The sequence below is a fragment of the Salminus brasiliensis genome, chromosome 9 (genome assembly GCF_030463535.1).
Source record: "Salminus brasiliensis chromosome 9, fSalBra1.hap2, whole genome shotgun sequence".
Classification (NCBI taxonomy): domain Eukaryota; kingdom Metazoa; phylum Chordata; class Actinopteri; order Characiformes; family Bryconidae; genus Salminus; species Salminus brasiliensis.
This window is the reverse complement of record NC_132886.1, coordinates 31,478,392-31,498,145: the sequence shown is the minus strand read 5'-3', so window position 1 is coordinate 31,498,145 and position 19,754 is coordinate 31,478,392. Positions and strand designations below refer to the sequence as shown.

The 19,754-nt window shown below is 41.4% G+C and overlaps 1 protein-coding gene across 2 annotated transcripts in view; it reads right to left on the bottom strand.

Annotated features, from left to right (window-relative positions):
* The window catches only part of slc6a9 (solute carrier family 6 member 9), a 48,035-nt gene that overhangs the window by 16,018 nt on the left and 12,263 nt on the right, over positions 1 to 19,754 (bottom strand). The window contains exon 1 of one of the 2 annotated variants that reach the window (XM_072688226.1): positions 17,541 to 17,605. The exons of the other annotated variant lie outside the window; for it this stretch is intronic. Coding sequence (XP_072544327.1) covers positions 17,541 to 17,582 — 42 coding nt within the window. The 5' untranslated portion in view covers positions 17,583 to 17,605. Of the gene's footprint in view, positions 1 to 17,540; positions 17,606 to 19,754 lie in introns of those variants that run through there. 2 annotated transcript variants of the gene reach the window in all.

Here is a 19,754-nt window from a genome sequence, read left to right as displayed (position 1 = left end):
TAGATTCAACCAGCTAACATTAAGTAAGAGTGGTTTAACAGTTGAAAGGAACACTCATTCGCAATGTCACATAAAGCCCAGCGCACCACAGAAAGGGAGGGGGGTTGGGGGGGCTGGTCTTCGGTCTGCTAACTCTGCTAAAAACAATCCTAGAGAAAACACTGGATTTTGTCCAGATCACGCAGCCCTTATGTGGATATCTTTATAGGTGTGATACAGTCACTTTGGGTATAAGATGGGGCGACCCAAAATGCACCTTGCACATGGCTTTCCATGTGGGGCCGCATTCGCGCGTGCGCATGCGCGCACACAAAAAAAAAAGCATCTGAGTCTGAGCTCCCTGGGTCGTAGCTCCCAGCAGAATGGCACAGACACACGCAAACAGTCTGCAGCGCGCACATGGGCATCAGCAAAATGCGTGGGTAGCAGAAACATGCACATACCTCATATTTTCACCCTCTTGTTTGCCTTTTGGATCAAACGTTCATTTCCAAAACAAACACTTCACTTACACATTCTATTATGTGCTCACCTCATTTGTACAGTGCAAACCCCCCCCCCCCCCCCAAATATCTCAGCGAGGGAATAAGGGCAACAACATCAACAATGTCCAACAACAGCCCTCCTTTAGCTGAAGAGCAGCAGGCTCAGCGCCGCTTTGTTCTCATGAACTTCCTGTAAAGCTGCAAGGGTGCGTGTAAACTTGGCAGGAGGCTGGACACCTGTGCTCAGTGGTGCTGATGGCTCCCTCGCTCTGCAGTGGTTTGGGTTTGTTTGTGTGTGTGTGTGTGTGTGTGTGTGTGTGTGTGTGAAACACACACACACACACACACACACACACACACACACACACACACACACACACACACACACACACACCTCTATGAAAGAGGGGGAAAAGGTTGTGGGAGACTGCTGAAGGTGTTTGGCTGGAGAGGAAAGCTTGAAAAGCTGCAGCAACATGAAGCTTTGCTTTCGTCAGGTTTTATCACCTGAGATGGTAATCTTCACGCAAGATTCACAAGGAGGCAACCTTGGGATCCCACCTCCCTTTGGTCGACAGCAGAGAGCACAACAGTCAAGAAATACAAGAAAACAAGTATAGTTAAAGAATTTGGATAAAAGCAGAATACTAGTGAAATAATTGATTTAAAAATTATGTCACATATGAAAACAAGCCGTAACTTATGATGCTAAGAGATGATCAGCGTTACTGCAGAGGGAGAGGGGATGAAACCGATGTATGAAACCGAAGTCCATGCAGGCGAAACGGTCACACGCACGATTACGCAGAATCATCCTGCTGCGGACTAAATTGAGGTGAGCATGCTGAGCAGAACTGCATTTTGCTCATTTTCCATAAAAAAAAGCCAATTCACGAATTTCAGGAGATGTCAACTATTCATTCCAGACCTGTGTTTAGAGGACCACACCACCATCTGAGTCAATGAGACATAGACAACAAATAGGGCAATTAAACACAACAGCAAGGTCCAATAAAATACACTTAACTGCAATAGATTAATTACACAACCAGCAGTGGTGCTTGCCTTTTCAGTACCTTAGTGCAAGCCACAGAAATTGGAGCCAGCAATACTTGTATCGGTGAGATAATTTCATTGGTTACTGTTCAACCATAAACCTGTGTGCATTAAGCTAAATGCTAGTGATCTGTAGCTGATTATCTCAAGATGTGCGGTTTGCATTCAGATTGGTGCAACTGGTTGATTTCATTAAAGTGGCCTAAATACAGTGCTGCAGTATGAGGCATTTCTTAAAGAATTGTAAATATTTGCCATTATAACTGTATTACGATCAATATAAACACAATTTATCTGTGGTCATGATTTGTAGTTAGACAACAGCACTTGTAGAACTAGTAGAAATGTATAAGAGCATTTGCATGACTCAAGAGCATTAGACCCAATCGAAAAATAATGGCATGTACTCAAAAGAAAGATCCCATAATGTCACAAACCAGTCAAAGTAAACAAAGGGATAAGCAGCAAGCCCTGCAAAACTTTGAGCACTGGAACCTTACTGGACCTGCTAATGTTAACTAAAATAAATAAATAAATAAATGCTCAATAACACTAAAGGCTCACGCAGTTGGGAACTTGGCTGTGTCCCTTTTCCTAGGTAAGCGGATCAATTTAAAGTCTACAAGTTGATTTTAAAGTAAAGTGAACTTTTAATTAAGGCACAGAAGCACAATCTGTAATTGTGTAGTATGTTTATGAAGTGCAGGGTAGTTTTTCTAATAAACATCTTTCGCAATGGTCTTTGCACCCCTTTTGACCCCATGGGCATAATACTACTGTTAAAGGTTGAGGTCTTCAACCTAGCCCTCGAGGACCCCCGGGGTCAGTCTGCGCTTTCGCTCTTATTCAGCATCAAACACACCTGAGCCTGAGTACCAAGGGCTATGAAGGCTTGATGAAGTGGCTCAGGTGTGTTAGCAGCTGGAACAATTCTAAACTGTGCTCTGGCTGGGTGTCCTTAAGGACTACAATTAAATAAACAAATGAACTAACTAACTTTTGGTTTAAAATGTTTTTAACATGGTTTTGTTTTTTCTTTTTTTTTAACTGAGGCATTTGTGCACTTGATTGATCTATTTGATTAATTTCTATTTAAACTGTATTGTCACATTTACAGCGTTCTTTCATACAAATGGAGAAATTAAGATATACTCTAAAACTTAAGTTTGAATTATATTGGCTTTTGTTTTTGTAAACAGTGTTGCTATCCTGCAAAGGTGTTTTAGAAATACCGTGAGTGACAGTGAGAGACAGAGAGGGCAGGAAAGAAAGAGAAGGAGAATGAAAGAGACAGTGAGAGAGAGCCCAGCTGAGCTCATCTGCCCTTTTATGTAAGTCCACACTCAACTCCCCCTACCACACACATACAAAAACAGGGTCTCAGTGGGACCCAGTCTAAACGATTGGCCTTTGCTCTATGCTCCCAGTGCTGCAAGCACAGCATGTGTATCACAGATCTGTGTTACTCCTGGAGGCCACGGCTTTCTAGAAGAAAAAAAAAAAGACAGAGAGACAGATGCAAAACTGCATAGATTTAGAAATGTAAAAGGATGAATTGGCAGCAGGTCTACAATATGGTCAAGACTCCCTACTCTGAATAGACTGAAACATATTTATCTCTCTTGCGGCACATTAAAATACATGTGTTTTGAAATGGTTAAAAAAAGGTCTGCATTATTTTGGCGTTTGTGGGATCATATAAATGCCTACATTCAATACTCACAGAAACCCTCATCAAGAAATGTTTGAGGTTGGTCAAGATGCTCCATGGCTACAATAAAAACAACTAATCATATGCATGTTGCAGCCTCCAGTATCAACATTGCAATGGCCATAAACGAATGACTGAAATATGGCACGGCCCTAAGTCAGAGCACCGTGTGGATATAGTCCGGATGCAAACTGGTCTGCACATTGGCTTTTGAGAAGTTGTTAACCTTTATGGAGGTCCACAGTCTCCATGTGGCTGGGGCATGCAGAAAGGATGATCCTTGGCTGAGCATCAACTAGGCCATTCTCAATATGAGTCATTGGTACTAATGCATGTAATTATAGCCTTCCTATTAGGGTCCATGTGTTTGGTACTCCTATACTGCACTTGGGCACTGGAGTCATTAGTAACAGATCTATGAAACTCTATCTTTAATGAGCAACACAGGCCCACACGTATACAGTCTGATGCCAAAGTCTGGGTACCCCCTATTTATTTATTTATTTGTTTTTATAAATTGAAAAGTAAACCCAGCCTCTGTATCAAATCAAGTGGCTAAATAGCTACATGGCCTCTGTAGCTTATCTTGAGCAATTTTTAATGCACGGATACACCCCTTGTGGCAGAAATCACAGCTTTTAGTTCTTGTAGTTGGATTTTTTTACCCACATTTCTTTGCAGAAGGCCTTTGAGGTTTGAAATATTTTTGAGTCATCTTGCTGCACAGTTTCTTCAGGGTGTATTCACAAATTGTCTCTAAAGTGCCACAGAGTTTTTGACCTAAACATTTCAAAAGCTTCAGTTGGGTTTCTTCAGGTGGTCCATGCTGGTTATTTGTTAGTTATTTTGGATAATCCTGTGGTAGAATGCATCCTTATTTCAGCTTCAGCCTTTTAACAAAATGTTTGACATTTATTTCCAATGCCACTGGCGACAAAACGGCCATCTGCAAATGGTTATCGGGAAACCACGATAGATTCATCCCCACTATTGGGAAGGGGTTCTTTTTTTATAAAACGCAGTTTAGTTTTTCTACCTACTTTTGCTGGCTGTGGTCAAAGATTTATATTCAGCATCAGTTCACAGAACTCAACAAAACTAGCCTGGCTCGTACTGAATAAACATCAGTACATCCTACCAAAGCACACCTCAAACGTTGAGGTTTCCTTCTTATGAAGAGTAGGTTTGTTCAGTGGAACAGTGCATCACCTTTCTGATTCAACTAAACGTCTACACAGGCTTAGGGCAGTCTAATGGGAATTTGATGTGTCAATCATACAATCATATGAGCAGTTCCCTCAGTTGTCATTGTCTTCCGGATCTCATCTTGATGTCCACAATTTCTTTCATTCCACATTGTAGACACTGCAAGCTAAATGTACTTGCCTGTATTCCTAGAGTTTTCACTTGCCTTATCTGCTTTGATCAGTGTTTTAGACAGTTGCTTAAAGAAGCCCATGGTTTGGAATTTGGAAAAACCTGAAAATTTGATTCAGCTGGCAGTTTCTATCTTCAATTGGTGACATGTCTCTGGCCTGATTTGCTAAAACAAAATATATATATATATATATATATATATATTAGCCTTTGAGATGCTTAGATTTCCTGAAGAAAGTAACACGTGCATTAGGATGTCCTGAAAAAATTGTGTATTATGTTTAATTAGAGGTATTTAGAGGTGTTTACTATTTCTCAATTTTAAAAAGGCAAAATTAATCTGGTTAAAGGTGCAGTAAACAAAAAAATGTTCTATGTTCTAAAAAAAACTGGTTAACTGCATCTGTGCCAAGGGGTGCTGGGTTTTTCTCCAAACTATTGCCTGAAAAAGAAACAGGCTTTCTCAGAATCAGTGTCAGTATTAACTATTAGACAGAGTGAAGCTGACAGTACACTTTTCATGTAGACTGTCTGTGGTGGGTAGGCTTACATATCTTACTGACAGCGGCACAGCTGTGTTAAAGTGTGTCCTCTGGCAGGTGTGAGAGCCTGTCAACATTACAGAGAGACCGGAGAGCCACACGACACTTATCAGGCCCACACACAAACAGCAACAGAAACTGCTACTTTACAGATCCATCTTTTTTATGTGGGCGTGTTAAAAAAAAATTAAGGGAAAAAAAGAAAAGAAAATGAAGACAAATACATTAAAAAAGAAAATCAAACACGGAAAGAAAAGCAAATAAAAAAGTAAAAACACAGGACAAAATGTAAGAAAAAAGAAAATGATAGAAAATGAATGACATTAAAAAAAGAACAAAGACAGAGTGAAAAAAATAATACTAAAAAGAAAAAAAATAATATAGACACAGAGGAGGCCCAAAGAAAGCCATAGAGAAAGAAAGATGCGTATTCTGAGTCTGCATGCATCCATCACAGTCCATTACGTCCAGTGCTTTAGTGGACAGCTTGACCAAAAACTAGCCTTTCTGTCTGAGCTCTTATTCTTCTTTCCACAGGCTTTTAAACCATGAGCGCAAAACATGCCAATTAAAAGACAATCTGGAGGTCAGTTCCCTGACATATCTTACTGTTTGACTGGGCTTTTACAGAAAGAAACAGGAGGAGAGCTTTATACTGGAACTTACAGAAGCCAGGAGACTTTTCACACTTTAGCACAGTTCACCTAGTTTATGTGCTTAATGCAGTACTGCAAACGCAATGAAAGCTTACTTAAACAGGACTGCTTCATAGCGCCATATGGGGAAGCAGCATTATGTTCACAATACTGACACCACAATCAGCTTCATATGCACAATTAATCCACCTACTATTCAATGTCTAGAATCATAATTCATAATTAGGGAATCTACTGGGTGTTTCAGTACATCATATCAATACTAATACAATTTATTAATGATGCTTCTGATCTAGAGCTGTATAAATATTTGCAAATAAAAATGACATTTAAACTGAACTGTGTTAAGTGATTGCCTTCTATACGGGTAGCGTAGCTCTATAGATGTTACCTGTCCCATAAGGGTGACTCTTGCTTCCCCATAGGCTCTAAATTTACTACCAAGTAATAGGAGAGAGACTGCACAGAAAGTCAGTCTGAAGACATCTTTGTTATTTTACTGTCCATGCTAACCAAATTAGCCAGCATGCTAATCGTTAAGTTTAGAGAAGTAAACACAAATTACCCCCATAGAATTACCCCCATAGAATTGGCCTACATACATAGTTTAACACAAAACGTCAGTGTGCGGCACTATAGCAAGCATGGAAATATGTAGTACAATTATGCTCACTTTTGTATTTTATTACTTTGTGATAACCAAGTTAGATCCTCGACTGAGAAGAGATGAACACAGGTTAACTTATATCATGCCACTGCTGCCAACTGCAACAGTTTCAGTTTCAGTTATACTGAAACTGTATACTGTACTGTGGGGAGTAAAACTAATTATATTGCGTAATTCAGCTGCACTTCAATAAGATTCTTAAGTACTTACCCTTCTGCTGTTACGGCCTGCTGTAAAGATAACAGTCTTGGGTCTGTGTGCTGCAACCACCTTCTTTAAGTCTCACCAAAGACTTTGTGTTGGGTTTAAGTTTTTCTGAAAACCTTGGTGGACTTCGAGGTGTGCATGTGATAATGGTCCTGTTGGAAGGTCTAATGATGCCCACACTTTAGCCTTGTTAGAAAAAGGCATGCAGTTTTCTTCTAGGATTTCCTGACACTTGTTAGAATCTTGCCAGTGCCAGAAGAAGCAAATCAACCCTAGAGCACCACTGAGAACCGCCATGCTTCACTGTAGACAGAGTGTCCTTTTCAGCTTATGCTTCATTCTTCCTCCTCAAAATATACCGCTGATCAATAGGCCCAAAAAGTTCTATACCCCCCTCTCTTCTGATGTTTTGGGTCAATAGAGGTGTACAGGCATGGAGACATTCAATGTTTAGTATGAGCTTTACTGTGCAAACTGAAACCTCAGTGCTGCCACCAAATCAAGGGTCACTGGAGGGTTTTTGAGCACCTGCCACCTTAGAAATTTGGTGGCAGCTGGTGATGGCTTTCTTATATAAAGCAGACCTTTCTTTGCATTCTGAACAGTCTATAAAACCGCTCACCCAGTGGTGTCAAAAGGTCCAAAACAAGAGACCATTTAAAGATAGCACGCATTCTTAACATTTCCCCCTGAGCAGAGCACAAGTCCAGACTTCTCATAGACACGATACATTTAGGACTTCATACGTGACAAACCGACAAACTACTTTTACCGGACATGCAGAGGTCAAACATACACCAGAAAACAGTGACCACTCAACAGAACTCTTTAGGCTACTAGTTATTTTGTTTCCTGTGGGAACACAGGGCCGCGATGAAACATAAGAAACAGAAAGTCAACAAAGAAGACGACAAAAATACGGAAAGTTCTTCAAGCACCATTTTTGGAAACATGTTGAAGACATCTGTTCAAACACTCCAGTTATGAAAGGTTCACTGTCACTGGAGGGCTGACCTCCCTGTCCTCCTAACCTCACCTGACCTGAGAGGTCACGTTTTGAACACCATGCTGTCCATCTTCCTCTCCACAGGACCGAATTCCTTTACCCCAGGAGAGGAAAAGTGTCTCAGTGGTGCTTCAGTGGGACACTGACAGTTTAGCATCGACACAAGAGAGTGTAAAACGGATGTTGAATAAATGAATTCAACTCACATACGCATCTTGACAGGTGGTTAACTGTATCCTTTGAGGCGTTGTATTTTATAAACCATTTCCCCCAAATTCCAAATAAAAATATTGCTATATAAAACATTTAAGGCAACACTGGCAGGTAAAGTGAACCTGATCAGTGGAACCTTTCAAGGGATGGGATATATTAATTGTAACGTGAAATTGTGATGGTGAGAGGACTGGGTCAGAACATCTCTAAAACATCAGGCAGGTCTTAAGGGGGGTTTCTGGCATGCAGTGGTCAGTACCTACCAAATGTCTTCAAAGAAAGGACAACTGTGAACCATTGACAGGGTCATGGGCACCTAAGGCTCTCAGCAATCATTTTTCTACCTACCCCAAAAATAGGAACGTCTTTGACATTCTAAATCTTTCAGGTTTGGTTCCAGTAACCCACCCCCCAATGTTTCATTCATATAAGCACCCATGAAGGCTAAGATGATCTTAATAATATGCAGATTTCAGGAAAGCAGAGTTGGAAGGAAGAACTTAATGCCTGTAATCGCTGAGCCTAATGCCTGATTACTCAGCAAAAAGTTATCTTTGACTTCAAGAGAGCAGTTCAGTTCAATTTAATTCCATTTCATCTGAAAAGCACTTTTTACAGTGACGGACCTTGTCACAAGGCAGCTTTACTGAGCATAGCCACAAACTGGTCATTTTTTTAGAGGAAAGCTTTCAGCTTTTCCTTTTTTTGATGCATGGCTAAGACAAAGCAGCAGCTGTAATATTTCATACATGAGGTAATTCAGAGGGAGACATACACAAATCTACATGTTTGATGAATAAAACGATGAGTGGGTTGGGGAGAACCTGATGCTGGCCTAGTGATGAATCAGCTGGGGGTGGCGGGGGTCATTAAGTGGTTATATCAAACAAGCATACATGCTCCAACTAAAATTCAGGTTACGGACACAGTACGTTTTATGCATAAGGGTAAGGTAAGGCACAACTATCATGACGCTGAACTCATGCAGTTTTTTTGCAGTCATTTGGGGGTTTTGATTTGTGTTTCTAACTAGCATACAAACAATTTTCAAACTGCTTTCCTATAGTCTTTTAGCCTTATGCATAATGCATAGAACTTGATTATCTAATCAAGATCTGAGACCTCTGCAACATCTGCACAGGTCTTGATTGATTTCTTATTTTTACTTTGTAATGTAAGACAGTAACTATGCATTAGGAGAGAGACTGTGCTTACTACTCTTCAATAAATAAAATGCATAATTAAGCCAAGGCAACACTAAAGCTTTAAGGAAGAAAAACAAAAAACAACACCTGTGTCTATTTCACTCATACAGAGCTGTAAATTAAGCATCTTTGCTGCTCTGGGGGAAAGATGACCCCAAGTTCATTGATGGTGGTTGACGAGCTCTTGACTGCCTCTTCAGTTCAGTTTAAAAGCCCCACACACATTCCCCCTCATCATTTACGGTCCAACCCAGCTATTTAGCCCACTCATGCATGAGCCTGGACGATGCATAATATGATGCAGTGATTGATTAAGATGTATAGAAATGATTATCTGATTGGCTGATGTACTTCAATGCCACATGGCCTTTTTAGCCCTGAAGCACTGGGTGGGGCAAAGAGCGGACAGTGGGTTGTTTCCATAAGTTCCATAACCTAATCTTTTCTCCTGTTTAACACACTGATACAACTTAACTAAACTTTATGAACATGTTTGACTTGCTTCATGACATGGTGCATCATCATGCTGGAAGTAACCAATTGGTAAATTGCAGCCACGAAGGGATGCACATGGTAAGCAGTAGTACCTAAATAGGTTTCGGCAGTCAAGCAACGATCGATGAAGAAAGCATTTGCCACACCATTACACCACCTCCACCAGCCTGGACTGTTAACACAAGGCAGGTCGGGTGCAGTGTTTCAAGTTTTAGGCACCACATTCTGTCTCTAAAATTGGTGTGCATCAGCAGAAACTGAGATACAGACCAGGCTACATTTTTGTTTTGGTAAGTCTGTGTCCACTTCAGCCTCAGCTTTCTGTTCTTGGCTGACAGAAGTGGAACCCAATGTGGTCTTCTGATGTTGAAGCCCAACCGCCTTAAGGTATATTCTCCATTGACCTCTTTAATCAACAGTGTGTTTCACTTCACAGAACTGCAGCTAATTGGATGTTTGTGCTGAAAAAAGCAGTTATAGAAATACTTAAACCAGCCAGCCTGGCACAAACAGTGATGCCATCCTCAAAATCCCCAAGATCATCCGCCCATCCCCAAGATGAAGTTGTTGACCTGTATCAGCATGATTTTCTGTACTGCACTGCTGCCAAACAATTGGCTGATTAGACTGCATGAATATGTGCTCAGAGTATGTACAGATTCTAGTGAATATTGGGTTGTTACGATTCTTAAGTCTCTACATGTCTAATTACTACTAATTAATTAAGGTTAAGAGCAATCTCACAGATTGCCATGTTATAAGGAAATTCTACCCCATTATTGAACTAGATTTCCTGTGACAAATATTTCCAATATAGTTTGTTTTAAGCACCAATTCATCTGCTGGAGTACAACTATTACCTGTAAGTGTTGTTTCAATCACCAAACACAGTGAAAGTATTTCTCACATAAAATTGGCTTTGGCTGTAAACCTGTCTTACAGATCGTAAATCAACCCTTATGTATGTGTAATGCATGTTGTGTCAGCTTCATTCAACCTCATTCAACCCTGAGAGCAACATTCTTCTATGGATAGATTTACATACAACCTCTGACCTTACTATTAATAACCAAGGCTAGAGAGAAGAGTACATGTAGCACATTTCAGCTGCCAGAGATTCTTTCATATTATGCAAGCCTTTAACCTCAAGGCCTCTTGGTGTTGGAAAAAAAACATGATTACATCAGACAGTTTTACGGAATACGGAATATCTGTCAAAGCGCTGTTAAAATATTATCATTTGAGCATAGTAAAGACAGATGTGATAGTTTGCGTTATTATAGACTTTTAAATGGTGTGAGCAATTAAAAAAAAAAAAAAAAAAAAAAACAATAAAAAAAAAAGGATTAGGATTTTAGCACTCTATCTCAAAACATTGAACATTTTCCTGGTCAGATCTGCAATGTATTATCAAGTACATGATTTCATTTGAAAAACAAACAAACAAAAAAAATACAGCTATTAGTTAATTTAATGCAGATGTACAGTGGTTTGAGGATGAACCACTGGCTCTAACACTGAAACAGAGTTTTACAAAGGCTTATACGTATACAAGTCTGCCAGCACTGATCTGCACAGACAGCCAGGTCTAGCGCTGCCTGAGCATAACTAGATCATTCAATTAGTGCTCTGTGAGCGTGGCCGTTAAGTGATGCGGGAGACTAGCCTGCGGAGCTCAGGGCCAGCGCAAGCTGTTCACCTGCCCTGCATACACACACACACACACACACACACACACACACACACACACACACACACACACACACACACACACACACTCTCATAACTCACCCATTAACATTAAGCTTAGTAACATCAATCTTTTCCTTTTATAATACAATCATCTATGGCATTAATTTTGGAAATCATGGAATAAAACTGCACTGGTCACATGACACTGATGATAATCGACTTTAGTCAACTGGTCATAAAGGACTGGCAAGATCACTCCTCATTTAGCTCTCTCCATTTCTGAGGTGATGCATCCTCTAATAATCCCAAGAATGTCAACTATGCGGTCTTTAAAAAGTCCTGAAACTAAAAGGCAATATTGACATTTTCTTGAGAAAAAACAGAGGCTGTTAAAGGCTACCTTTAACCCCTTAAATAGCCAGGACCCACTATAATTCCTCACTCCTATTGAGAATAATTTAAGGTGCTTTCACACCCCTAAGTTCAAACCTGGTTCGAGCACGCTAAAGAATTTGCACGATATACATACATCCCATCATCAACTATGTGGGCTGTGCATCCCTATACTCGACATTGTAGAGGGGCGTGTCTGATGTTGGCGTGTTGTGAATTTGGTGGGTGGCCTTACGCAGGAAGCATGACTGAACAGATTGATTTAGCTGCCAATACACTGCTTTTCTGACATTACTTCCAGCAGCACCAACTTCAAGCACAATTCTCAAGACTAGTTAAAAAAATGTTTTCCATTAAATACTTAATTTTCTTTTCCCTTCCCTTCATGTGACACCATGGCTCATTGTCTTTTCTGACTTTTCCGTCTATTGTTTAATGGGTGACTGGTCCAAAAGTCCATCCATCATCCATGGTTCAGATGTTCCGGACAGAGACCACCTATTTCAGTCTGACCAAGTTCTGGTCTTTTGGTCCGGACCATGGTCCAAAGTGTCTTTTACATCTGCTATTTTGGTTCGGATCAAACAGAAAAAAAAAAGAAAAGAAAAAAAAAGCCCTCCCCCAAGCATTCTGCCAATATTAAGCCTTAGAAAACCCGTGCGAACTGGAAAACCCATGGCCAAATGAACAAAAAAAAAAAAGCTATGCATGCAACACTTCACTGTAAAAACAAACCAGGATATGCTTCAGAGCAAGTGCAGAAAGCCTTTGCTTTCCCTGACTGTTGCAACAGTGAAGTCTTTCATTTGCTCCCAAGCTCTGGTTCATCTTGAGACCCCAGGCCCTTATGGCTTGACTGTGGAGCTGCTTTACTGTGAAACCAAACCCTCTCTCCATCCATCCATTCTCTTTCCAAGCCCATGGTTCTCAAATGTGTGCGGCACTCCAGTATGTTACCCAAACACAGGCAAGTGAGGCAGGCAGAGAGTGTGTGCCACGCATTGTCAGGCAATTTCACCACATTCTCAAATACAAACAGTATAACTGAAATGCTGTTAGCCAATTCAGTCAACAGTAACTGCTGTGGTAGTCTTAATGCTATCCCCAGTAATAATAATAATAATAATGTCTCCATTAGGAAACTGCTTTGGATTCCAACATCCACGTAGAATTGTCAATGGGTGGAACAATTGACTCCGTCCACTAAAACAAACTACCATAGCCATTTCCTTCATGTTCAAAACAACCAAGTGATATAGCACTCTGACCTACACTTCACAGCTGTGTCTTTCAACACACCTCTAATTCTTAATGGAATGTCTGGTTGGGAAATTCAGGCCAGACTGCAATAAGTGAATAATTCTATAAACCTACTGATGCAGGTTACTTGTTTAAAGCCTTTAACTCTTCAAAGAATGTAACTAGTCCTGTTCTAGCACCTGCTACTATAAACCTTTTTGAACTTCAATGCAATGTGGACATCCAAGGCTGGAATACGTTCTTTCAGGAAAGTAGCCTGAACAAACACAAAGACATGTGGTGGAACCAATGTTCTACTTCATTTTCACAAATCAAATACAAACCTGCATAATCACTGTGTCCTCCAGGAGGTGATTCCAATATTTAAAAAGTAAGAAGGGGTCAAAGAGTAAAAAAAAAAAAAAAGTGCTGAAGTTGACCCCATCTGAGACAGGGTGGTCAATGCTGAAGGCTGGAACAGCTGTTCCTGTAGATGACCGTCTCTGGCCTGTGGGCCAGTGACTGAAACACACATGGCACAATCCGGAGCACGACTTTGAAACAGGAGAAACCATCTGAACAGAGTGAAAGGTTGATTTACTTGGGCCACAGAATTGTGTTTTGATACAGAAAAGGGCCACAGACAACGTCCTGGAGAAGACACAAGAGATGTGATATCAGATGAGAGAGAGTGGAAAAAAAAAAAAAAAGAAAAGACCACACACACACACACACACACACACACACACACACACACACACACACACACACACACACACACACACACACACACACACATGGTCTGCTAGCAGCTGTATGCCCAGGAGGACAGCAAGGGGGAGACAAGAAAGCAAACTGCCTCTAAGCACCCATATGTCTCTCTTTCCCTTACTTTTACTCTCTCACTCCCTCTGATGTGTTTCTGGTGTGTGCACATGTACTATGTGAATCAAATGTAATAAACAATCATACGACCAAATACAAACATACTGTACAACTGCAATCTGTGTCTCAGGTCAGATTACGGTAGACTAAAACGTGCGCCATGTCTGATGACTCAAGTGCTGTGAACACTGTGCCATTATTTCTATATTCCACCTTAAAATGTTGTCATGTGTGTAAGCGACAGCAGATTATGTTGCTTTAACAATCTGACATTTTGCCTTCCACAGAGAATCCGTGCACAAATCTTCAAACCAAATAACGTGATGTATTATGGGATTGTTACAGAGCACAGAAAAATTGGCACCATGTTTTCAGACACCACTACAAAATGGCGGAAGCCCAAAGTAGTGCACTATAAAGTGTCAGACGGGTTCAAAGGAACAGGCCGTGTGGACAGACGAAGTTAAAACAGAACTTCCCCCTCACACAAGAACTGAAACACGGTCTACAAAAAGCATTCGCAAGCGGTGATACTTGCCAAAGGGGATGCTACTAGGTACTCATTCTGAAACTCTAAAAGATGGAAACCAAGTAATCTTGCGTAAATAAGTACAGAACTGTCATCATATTCTTCAGGCCTTTTAAAAATCAGTTTATCTTTTACTTGCTTAGCTATTACCAGTGACATACATTTTGACCAGGGGGTGCCCAAACTACGCTGTAGTTGTCGAGTTTCACACAGATGTATGTTTACACAATAATACTTGGCAATAGATTTGGGTGCAGCAGTGTCCAAAGGACAAAGTCAGTTAGCGGGAAGAGAGTGCCTTTAATTCTTCCTCATTGTGAAAGCATGTCAGGCTCAGTCGGAGGTGGCCGCCACGCAATTACAGCTCCTTGCTCAACTTCTTATTAGTCCAATTATTAGTGAAGCATGTGGCAGGCTTAGAGATGGCATTAGACAATAAGGAATGAGAACTCCAATTGTCACAGAGCCAGAAAAGATCAAGCTGAAGCTACCAAGCCTGATTAGACTTCCTGAATCCAGTAGGTCAATGATCCACAAGTACATGGATGCTAGCGTTTCTGTGACACCGACAGACACTCATGCCTGTGTAATGGGCACAGTGGTCAAAAATGGAACCCAAGAATTCTATGGAACCCAGAGCGCTGCCAGAAAAAGGCAGCATGCCACTTTACTTTTCCTTGAGAGCCTTGATGCAGAAGATATATCTAGCATATCTAGAAAACAAAGACAGATCAAACTCATCAAATGTTTATGTCTGACAATTATGTCTGAGCAGACCACTGAGCTATTAAAGACCCTATAAATTAATGACAAAAAAAGGTTAAAGCTGTGGCTGCTGTAAAAATGTCGTGCTTTGGGTCTTAGAATCAATCAAAGCAATTTGTAGAGGAAGAGAAATGAGTGACCAGCACAGTGACCTCAACACATCTCAGCAGCTTAGCGTCAACATTTTTAGAAGGAGGACTTGACCAGTGGCACAAAGCTCTTCATGAACACGTGCACACAAACGGACAGAAACTAGAGGAGCAGGTGCACCTGACACTCTCTTGCTCTCGAGTGAGACAGCAAGCAATAATCAAACTAATGAGCTCATCTAACCTGACCTAACCTACTGTACTAACTCTATACTAACTGCAAAACATTCATTTACTGTCATGCCAACAAGATTAGATGTATTTAAATCAAGATCAACTGCAGACACTTACGAGTCTTATGAAAGCTGAATGGGCTTATCGTAATATAAAAGGTGAGTAGCACACCCTATACAGATTCTGGGCTTGTTTGGAGGAGAATACTGTGGAATTGTGCAATTAGTATTAGTTTGCCAACATGCCTATACTTTATTGTCATATTACTTTGGCAGATTATCTACATACAAACTATGACAAGTTGGAATGTAGGACGCGTAGCACGCCCTCATGCAGGAAGTGGCAAATGAGGTGGCATTCTCGCGTCATGTCGGAAAGCAAGAGACAGGAGATTTTCACACTAATCTCAATCTTAAATCACTTTGTTTCTTTGCTTCTTTCAAAATCTGAAACAAGAATTAACGTGACAAAACATTACTCAAAAGGCAGCACCGGGAGCAAGTTGCTTTGACACATGCTTCACAAAATCTTAGTTGAGCCTGCCTCCAGGACTGATTCTGGGCTTGTTTAGGGGAGCGGCTTCATTTTGCAGGTTTGTTTTTTACAAAGGAGAATTTCTTCCAAACTGACGGCACAATTGCAGACATGAATTTGTTTTACAAAGACTGAGCACAAAGCCATCATTTTATTGTTTTTGACAATAAATGAATGGCATTTGCCAACAGGCTTTAAACATATTGTCATGCTACTTTGGCAGACTACCTACATTGGTGATCACAACACATTTGTTGCAATAGTCTCATGGTATTCGCAATAGCACTAATTTCACGTGGCCCCTGTCCTTGCTATTACTAAACTGAGACATGACAAACTGACCCAATTGCAGCACTTAATGTGAAGTGCTGGATGCAAATAGCTTTGACACACACTTGACAAAAGTACCAATACCATTTTTTTAGGATATATATATATGCCTTAATAGACCTGAAAATTATATTGCCAGGCACATAAGGGTAAGAAAAGGCCAAAATAGTCACAACAGCGATAAAGCATTACAACAATGTCTTTGTCATATCACAGCTTCAAAAAATGTTTAACAGGCTGCATAAACCTTTACATGAGAAACCTATAAACATTTCTCAAGGCTTATTCTTATGTTGGAACTTTCTGGGTGTCTTTAACCTGTCTGAGTCCTACCCACCGATACAGCAGCTTTATCTAAATTAAGCCTAAGCCAAGTGGAGACCCCCTGCCCTTCATTTTTACATTTTTGGTCATTTAACCCAATCAGTAAATATTGTATTTTATCATCAGTATTAAAACTGATAAGCAGCTCGCCAAAAATAAAGGAGGTGACCTCCGCACATAAAACTAGGAGGCAAAAGTGGCTTATTGGATATCAGCGCCTTTCATTTCCAGCTAATCTTTCTGGAGATTGTTTAAGTGATGTGTGCCCAGGCGGCTAAAAAAGGGAGACAGAGGAAGAGAGAAAGGGCATAAATATGATCCAATCTCCCTCCTCCAGGAAAAAAACACAACAACAAAACAAACACACACAAAAAAAAAACAGCCTGGACACTTTTCTCCTTCTTCCCTCCGTCCTTCTCTCACACACAGTTCTCCTGCCCACTTCCTTAGAAACTTTATCACACAGCCCTTCTGCCAGTGTCGAGCAGAACTTCCCACTGCAATTAGTTATAAAAACTTTTCAGCCGGCCCACACGTGGTCTGGTTTTTAAAGAGCTGCAGCCCCCTTCTCACGTGGTCCACGGACTATTGAGTCGTCACAGGCCCCCTGAATGATGGCCGAAAAATAAGGCGGCGCAGACAATGCTTCGCCTTGATTAATTCAATTCTTTCAGGACCCTGCACCGTCGTCCGGGCAGCTCAACACAATCACTGCTTTGATGCTTGGGTTAACGCTGTGCTCATACTCTTACTCACAGATCAAATATTTCCTAATAAATCATTAAACCAGTTCTTAACCTTGGTATTTTAATTTTGAAAAGAAAAAGAACAAGACTTTTGCTGTTACTGTACTGTCACAGTCCTGCAAGAAGCACAGAAGCGACAGAAAAAAAAAGGTGAACTGACCTGATCGGCCCGACAAGCCACAGTGCTGTTGGACTCCGACATGGTTGGACAGCGCCCGCCGTTTCTATCCGTCCCACTCTCGAGTTCTTCATTCACACCTTTTCCGTCCGCTTCCGCAGAGAACGCGCACGCCCGTGAGAGAGGAGGGAGCAGTGGTGGTGGGGGGGGGGGAACACCCTCCTTTCGTCCAGGCTTGATTAATGCCTGAATTATTTTCACCTCATTTCATCTGATGGAGTTCTGTTTCCTCTCCGCCTCTCTCAATCATTCAGCATGGAAGCTCCCTCTCTCTCTCTCCCACCCTCCCTCCTTCCCCCTCCTCCCCCCTCCTCTTACTCTCTCCCTCTTGCTCACACTCCCTCTCTCATCCATTGCTTTGCCTTACCTCCCTTTCCTCCTTTTCAGGCCCTTTTCTGCTCTACTTTAAGTTGGAGAAAATACCCCCCGCCTCCATCTACACTTAAAGGAGAGGAAAAGGGGAAAAAAAAAACCCAGAGCAGATCCATAGCCCCTTGCCTCTACCTCCACCATGAATGGAGTCGTTGTCATTCCAGCACCTTGGCTGAATACTGAGTATCAGGGAAGCTGCTAGCTTAGCTGCCTGGAGCAGGCGCCCGTGCCAAGCCCGGCTGGCCAGCCCGCAAGATGAAAGACGAGAGTGAGGAGCCATGCACTTCCACCGGGAGCATGCTACCCCTTTCTCTGTCTCTCCATTTCTTCCACTTGTTTTCGGTGCAGCTGCACCCAGACCACCAACGCTCTGCCCATTCACAGACACTTGACTCTCAAATCCTCATCCTTGGACGTTGCCAAGTCTCCAGTAAGGTTCCCCTGCGAAAAGCAAGAGAGGGGGGAGTTGGGACGCACCCCGTCCCTCCGTCTGCACTTTGGACGGGCAAGGCCGTACTCTCGTAATTCATCCTCTCTTTCTTCGGGTCAAAAGATTTCCTACTCTTTGTCCTCGTGGGCTGCAAACGGTCAAACGATCCTTTGCGCGTAAGGTGCCATTCACCGGAAAAGAGGACCGCTGCACCACAACGCATGGGAACAAAAAAAAAAAAAAAAAAAAAAAAGAAGATATAGAAGAAAAACGGAGATCTTTGCACAAAAGAAAGCTTTCAATAGCTGGCTCTTGGCTTTGGCCCCAAATGAGTATCCTGTTAGTGGTGTCAGAAGTTGACAGGCATCTGGCCCTTGGCCTAACGAGCATTTAATGAACGTGAGGGACACTAGCAGTGCACTTGATAAACGGAGACTTAATATTAAGATCTGGCGAGACGCATTATTTCTTTGAACATCTTCTATGAATTAGAAAGAACCACGCATTGCAAACTGACAGCATTTACTGGTAATTGGAAATTCAAAGTATGTGTTCAGTGATTTATGATGATTACTATCAGCGGTAAACAAGAAACCAACCCAATTTGCAGGCAGCTCTGAAACGGACAATGCAACATCTGTTGCTGGTAGATAAAGTGCTATTGTAAATTGTGCAAAATATTGCTTTAATGCCCGCAAGGGACACTACAGTTCTTCCAGTGCCAGTGAATCCACAAACGATATACAGATCTGTATGTTCGTGAAGTGACAGAAGGTCAAAACTGCAGTGACCTTTCTAATTTAATCTAATCAAATGTATATGTATAGCACTTTCTACAACTGGCGTGGTCACAAAGCAGCTGTACAGGAATCAGTAATAGGACAAGAGAACAACAAAACATAAACCTAAATCCCCCCTGGTAAGCGAGTCAAAGGCAATGAGTTCATCTGAAAACATGGAGTCCGAAGTGCAACCCCTAATGCAAATTGCATGGACCTTCTCAGGTAAAGTTAGTATACAAAATTATGTAAAAACATCTAGCATTCTGTCCCTCTGTGGTCACAACCGCAAGCCTGAGTTGACTTTAGCTTGTAAACACCCAATTTTCCTCAGCACATCTGGCCTGCCAAGAATGAATCCGTTTAGTTCAAAGAAGAGAGGCGATCCAATCCATTTGTGATTTTGGAGAGTATTCAATAGCAAGCTTAATGGGCCCAGTCATCAAAAGTTCTGTGAGGACACCTAAATTCAATGCAGTTTCAGTGCAGGATAGCAACTTCTGGTTGGCTGCGCATGCCTCACAAAAGGAAGAAGGCAATCAATTCTGCACAAGACGTTTAGATTAGATAAGACTGCAATAGGGTTAAGGAAAGTGGTGGAATTGGTTGCTGTAC